General features: G+C 38.3%; 1 protein-coding gene across 1 annotated transcript; it reads right to left on the bottom strand.

Annotated features, from left to right (window-relative positions):
* Positions 1 to 699: 699 nt before the first annotated feature.
* si:ch211-145b13.6 (NAD(P)(+)--arginine ADP-ribosyltransferase 1) lies at positions 700 to 3,299 on the bottom strand. The gene is made up of 4 exons (XM_010744925.3): positions 3,071 to 3,299; positions 2,798 to 2,896; positions 1,992 to 2,689; positions 700 to 1,365 (listed from the first exon to the last, which is right to left on the bottom strand). Exons 2-4 carry the CDS (start codon positions 2,855 to 2,857, stop codon positions 1,290 to 1,292), a joined length of 834 nt encoding a protein of 277 aa, XP_010743227.2. The 5' UTR covers positions 2,858 to 2,896; positions 3,071 to 3,299; the 3' UTR covers positions 700 to 1,289.
* Between the last annotated feature and the right edge of the window lie 3,047 nt (positions 3,300 to 6,346).

Raw genomic sequence — 6,346 nt, 5'->3', positions numbered from 1 at the left:
CACATCAGTATACTCCTATTTTTTTATAACAGGAGTAAATAAGTAATCTTAATCTTAAACTGTTCTTATTTAGGATCCACATGCATATGTCTAGTCTCATGTCCTTGAGATTTGTGATCAGTCTAAACTCTAGTCAATTAACAAAAATCTCACTCCCTTGCTCGTCCAGGTGGGACGGGGTGGAGGTATGGAGGTTTTGTGCTATGGCGTCTTCTGTTGAGCTGTTGGTTGGACAGTAAGCAAACTCTAGTGCGTCCGCTCAAAATAGTCATTCAGGCAGGCAGGAGTCATGGTGGACTTGTAAACATACACATGTAGGTATGACAGACTGATAGAGAACAATGGCGCTAGTAAAGTTTGTGGACTCGCCCACTGATAACATCTGGTCCTGCTGCCTTCCTGGTGTCCACAGCCCTCCTAACATCCTCAGAAAGAGTGATAGATGTGGAACATGCCCCCGTCCCACCCAGTAACCTCTGCTTCAGCTGTGCAGTTACACACTTGGTACTTTAGCAACAATTTCTGAACCATCAATGCAAGCTGGTTCAACTTAAAAATGTACATTTGTTGAGGTGTCTAACAAACTTTTAAGAGTCAGTTTGGTGGTATGCTGGGACTTCACTGTGTGCAACCTGCTGTCATTGTAGTGAGAAGATGAAGTTCACATATTCAGGTGTGAAAAGGATGACGCTAGACACGGGCAGTTCAAGCTGTTTATTTGTTTACATATTTCAAAGCTCATACATCTCAAAAGCTGATATTAATGATCTGAAATTGCTTTTTTTTGGGGCACCGTGTTGCCCTTAAGGTGACATCCATGAACTGCACGCACTCATGTACTCAGTTCTCGTCTGAACTTACGTCACTCCTCCTGTTCCCTCTTTCTCTACTTCTTTCTACATTTCCTGTCATCTCTCCACTGTACACTACAATAAAGGCACAACTTAACATTAACACTTTGAACATGTTAGTAACATTCAACAACCACTGTGGTAAAAGTCTGGTTAGGTTTAGGCACAGAGAAACATCTTTGTTGGTTTATATTCATGAATTGTCAAATATTATCCAAAGATAAATAGATAAAGCGAAACAAGTACTAGGACTATTCGAATAAAGGTTTACCTATATATTGTTGCTGGTATGCTTTAAAAAAGAAAAGAAAAACAGATTTTGTCTATGTGATAAAATATTTTTGCAGCATTTCGGCAGACATCACAGCAAAACACTTGAACGTTCAACTGTAAACAAACTCGTTTTTTGTGCTGTAATGACCTCTCAGTTATTTTTGCTCAGCAGTTAAAGACAAAAAGAGATAAAGCCACGAGCATCAACACAAGCCACTGGGTGGAGACATCTGCTGGGGAACTGGAGAGATGGAAGTAAAAAGAAAGGGAGACAGTTACCATCAAAATATCTTAAAGCTCCTGAAAAAACCTATTTTCTCAATCAATCATCTTTTTATTCTGACCAACAAAGTCCTACAACGTTAGTTTGAGGTTTAGCTGCATGAAGATGATGTCACCTACGTCTGAGTGCCAATCAGAAATGATCTTTTCTGGATAAAAAAAAACTCCATCTGTTTTTATTTACACATAACTAGAATACATCATGAAAATAAAAGATCTCTTTGTAGAAAACATAAAAACGAAACATTAGTTACTGAGTTTAAAGGCTCATTGTTGGCATGTGGAGAGTTTGAACTTTTGCTGTGTTGTTATTATTGGCTTGGTACATTATAATATGTCTTTTTTGTACTTTAACATTATCATGGAAATCTTGACAACCCGATTTAATCATGCTTTAAGATGTAAGAGCACCTAAAATATATTGTTCCTCATTATGTGTGCCCCCTAGTTTTTATGGCTCTTCATCAATTACTCAGTTACATGCAAAGATCACACAAACAAACTCACATATAACCTCATAATAAAGCTCACTATACTTTGTTAATAATCATGGGGCTGAGAAAAATAACAGGATGTGAGTCTTACCGTGAAAAAATGTGACAGATGTCCGTGCTTCGCTCACCAGCGCTCTCCAAAACGATCGCAGTGTGCTCGTCATCATCTGTCATTATTTCATTAACATTCTTCACAGTGAACACTTCAGCTTGAGATAAGAGTGCCACATCCTCTCGGGCACAAATGTTCTTTCCCAGGTTGGCAAAAAAACAAGAAGTGACATTAAAAAGGCTCCTATCATAAGTATCGTCATATTTTATCATATCCCTATAACTTAAGAAAGCTTTGGTGAATCCTCTAAGTCTCTTCTCTGAGCCTAATGGGAGTTTTTTCCGTCCGTCTAGGGAAAGATACACAGTCTTGCACTCCTTTGGTTTAAGCAGCATCAGTGAATCCATGATTAAGAAGTGCAGAGACTTGAAATGGAAGTTGTTTTCATAGGTGCTCTCGTTTGCACCGTTTGTTTCTATTGCTTGCTTAAACTCTGTAATAAAATATTCATCCGCCTTGAGATACGTCAGAAGTGCAGTGGTGTGTTCTTTTGTTCCTCCAGGGATCAGCTCTGAACAAGTGCTACTTTTATTCCATGCTTTTTGGAAACTCTGACTTTGTTGTAGCTCTTGTCTCAACAGACCTGAATCGATAATCTTCTTCAAAACCTCTTCACGACATGCTTTGTACTGGAAGTCTCCAGAATTGGGGGCCATGTCCAGTAATTGTGCAGTCACCTGAAATTGAATTAGATAGAATTCAGACTATAGTTTCAAGAGAATAGATGCATTTTTCTCACATAACATCACAACAAATTTGATATTTGTAAGAGAAATAATACTCACTTTGTCGTAGAGTGCTGTAAAAATGATTGCAACAAAAAGCAGTTTTCTCGTGTGCCACATTTTAAAAGGTTGTTCTCGTCTTCTGTAGGCACAGTAAGTCTGAAACAGGACAAAACTTGAATCAAATCTGTGACGCACAGTTCAGTAATGGAATGATCTGGAATGCTTTGTTTAGACAAGCCCTCAAGCATTGGTTTTTCCCTCCTTAGAATAAGGCAAACAAGACAAACATGACTGAATAAAACCGGTGAATGAATGTTGAAATGCACTTACCTTAAGGAAGGAAAAGTTTTTGGTCGTAAATCAACAAATCAAGCCCATTAAAGTCAAAGGAGTGTGATCATTCTCTGCAGAACACTGCCAGTGTGGGACGTGAATAACATTATCTTTCCAAGCAACTCCTTTTCCTTTCCTGTGGAAGGATGTAGTGTGCCAGTGGGAGCACTGATGTCTAGTTATTTGTTGAGCCCAAGCTGCTGAGTGAGACTTATTTGCTGCAGATGTGTTTTACAAACCAGATAAACCCAAATGTTTCAGCCCAGCAACAGATTTGTTCTTCCTTTTTTTTATAGTTGTGAATGCTGACTCGAGCAGTTCAGCTTCCAGCTCTGACAGCTTTACACTTTATCGTCCAGGTTTTCTAGCAGTGAAGCACAATAGATGTAGACTTTACTCATTTTGAAGCATTTCATTTCACAAGCCTGAATTTGTAGCAGTGTTTTGTCATTTGTTTTAGCTGTCACCATGTCAGCAATTTCTGGCTGATTACCAGCAGAGGTCTGTGCCTACTAACATGTTGGGGAGTGTTTGTCCACGGTGACTCATTAAAAGTTTGAGAATTAATAAAAAAAAGTGAAAATTAGCTTTTATGAGACACATTAAGTTAATTTAATGTGTTTTTGTGATTGTGAGAAATGTGATAATCCTAAACTCATATACCAAAAATTTCCTTTTGTTCAACTGAATGGGTAGACTAGACAATAATCACTCTGTTGCTCCTTGTAGCTATAATATACTTCATAAAGCAGTCATATATGGCATTCAGTATGGAAATATTGGTACTACTACTTTAGATAAAAAGTTCTTTGATGCTGATTCCATACTGCACTTCTGATAAATGAATAAGCTTTCTGTTCAAATACTTAACTGATGACTATGTGCTGTGCATTGTGTTCTTTGGCGTTCCCGAGAGAGTAGCTAAATCTGCAAAGTAATGTTCCACCTTCTGTAACTTCCTTCCTTCCTTCCTTGTGGATACTGAAGCTCAGATTTGCAGAGCACTGATAACTGTTCAGGGTAGGAGGAGCAGGAGGAGTTAACTTACATCAACAACATGTTGTCAGGCACTGCCAGGCTCCATTACTTCTATACTATATTTATCTATATATATATATATATATATATAATATATATATATATATGTGTGTGTGTGTGTGTGTGTGTGGTGTGTGTGTGTGTGTCTATATAGTGTATATATGTATATACAGTTGAAACCAGAATTTTACATACACTGTATAAAAAGACACTATTCTTTTTTTCTCACCGTCTGACATGAAATCAGACAATCACTTTTCCTGTTCTAGGTCCGCTAGGATTACAAAAATTATTTCTATTTGCTAAATGCCAGAATATGAGAGAAGGATTTTTTAGACAATTTTTATTCTTTCTTCAAAGTCAGAATTTACGTACACTAAGATTACTATGCCTTTAAACAATTTGGGAAACCCAGATGATGATGTCATGTGTTTGGAAGCTTCTGATAGATTTATTGACTACATTTGAGTTTAATTAGAGACACACCTGTGGATGTTATTTAAGGCACACCTGAAAACACACTGCTTTGTGTAACATCATGGGAAAGTCAAAAGAAATCAGCCAAGATACAGAAAGAGAATGTGGACTTGCACAAGTCTGTTTCATCCTTGGGTGCAATTTCCAGATGCCTGAAGGTGCCACATTCATCTGTTCAAACAATTATACGCAAGTTATAAACACCATGGGAATGTCCAGTCATTATACCGCTCAGGAGGAGACTGGTTGTGTCCCAGAGATGAACGTGCTTTGGTCTGAATGTGCACATCAACCCAGGAACAAAAGCAAAAAGACCTTGTGAAGATTGTGGCTGAAGCTGGCAAGAGTGTGTCATATCAACCGTGAAAACGAGTACTGTACCGACATGGGCTGAAAGGCTACTCTGCCAGGAAGCCATTACTCCAAAAGAAACATAAAAAAGCCAGATTACAGTTTGCAAATGCACACAGGACAAAGACCTTAATTTTTGGGACATGTCCTGTAGTAGACGAAACTAAAATCGAACGTTTTGGCCATAATGACCATTGTTACATTTGGAGGGAAGGGGGAAGCTTGCAAGCCTGAGACACCATCCCAACTGTGAAATAAGGGGGGGCGCGCATCATGTTGTGGGTGTTTTTCTGCAGTAGGGACTGGTGCACTTCACAAATAGATGGCATCAGTTGGAAAGACAGTATGTGGAAATACTGAAGCAACATCTCAAGACATCCGCCAGGAAGTTAAAGCTTGGGCACAAATGGGTCTTCCAAATGGGACAATGACCCGAAGCATACTGTAAACTGGTTACAAAGTTGCATAAGGATAGCAAAGTCAATGTTTTGCTGTGACCATCCCAAAGCCCTGATCTCAATCCTATTGAAAATTTATGGGCAGAGCTGAAAAGGCATGTGCGGCAAGGCGGCCTACAAACTTGGTTCCAGTTCTGTCAGGAGGAATGGGCCAAAATTCCTGCCAACTATTGTGAGATGCTTGTGAATGGATATCCAAAACGTCTGCCCAAGTCATACAGTTTAAAGGCAATGGTACCAAATACAATGCAAGTATGTAAACTTCTGACTTGAAGAAGTATAAAAAGTCTAAAAAAACTCTTATTTTTATTCTGGCATTTAGCAAATAGAAATAATTTTGGTAATCCAGCGGACCTAGAAACAGGAAAAGTGACTGTCTGATTATCTGTCAGACATGAGGAAAAAAAAGCATATATGTGTCTTTTTATACATGTGTATGTAAAACTTTGGTTTCAACTGTATATACAAGCAGGCACATCTCTCTGGCACTGTGTCAATATATTTCCTGGAACTTCAACACTAATGTTATCCCATGCCTTCTGTAACTCAAGCCAAAATGCTTTCCTTTGAATGTGCAATATATCTGTCCAGTTTATTTTCCAACTCGCCCCACATTTGTTCTATGGGGTTGTGGTCAGGACTTTGAGGGCCGGTCCATCATTTTCATTGTTTCAGCAGATTCCTTCTGTCACAGGTAGTTAAGACAATAGTTAGAAGATGTTTATGGTATTGTCCCGGGCGTAGTAAAGTAACTGCCAGGTATACTTCTTATCCATGAGGGATTAATTTACACTAAAAAAAGAAAAGCAAAAGAACACACACAACACACAAACACAATATATTTATATTTATAACAATTATAATATATAATATATATATTATTATTATTATATTATTCCCCCTCCCTCCGTCAACATACACTTTCACTTGTTGCCAAAACTGTTCCAAC

Source organism: Larimichthys crocea, chromosome X (assembly GCF_000972845.2).
Source record: "Larimichthys crocea isolate SSNF chromosome X, L_crocea_2.0, whole genome shotgun sequence".
NCBI lineage: Eukaryota > Metazoa > Chordata > Actinopteri > Sciaenidae > Larimichthys > Larimichthys crocea.
This window is presented reverse-complemented; position numbering and strand designations above follow the sequence as displayed.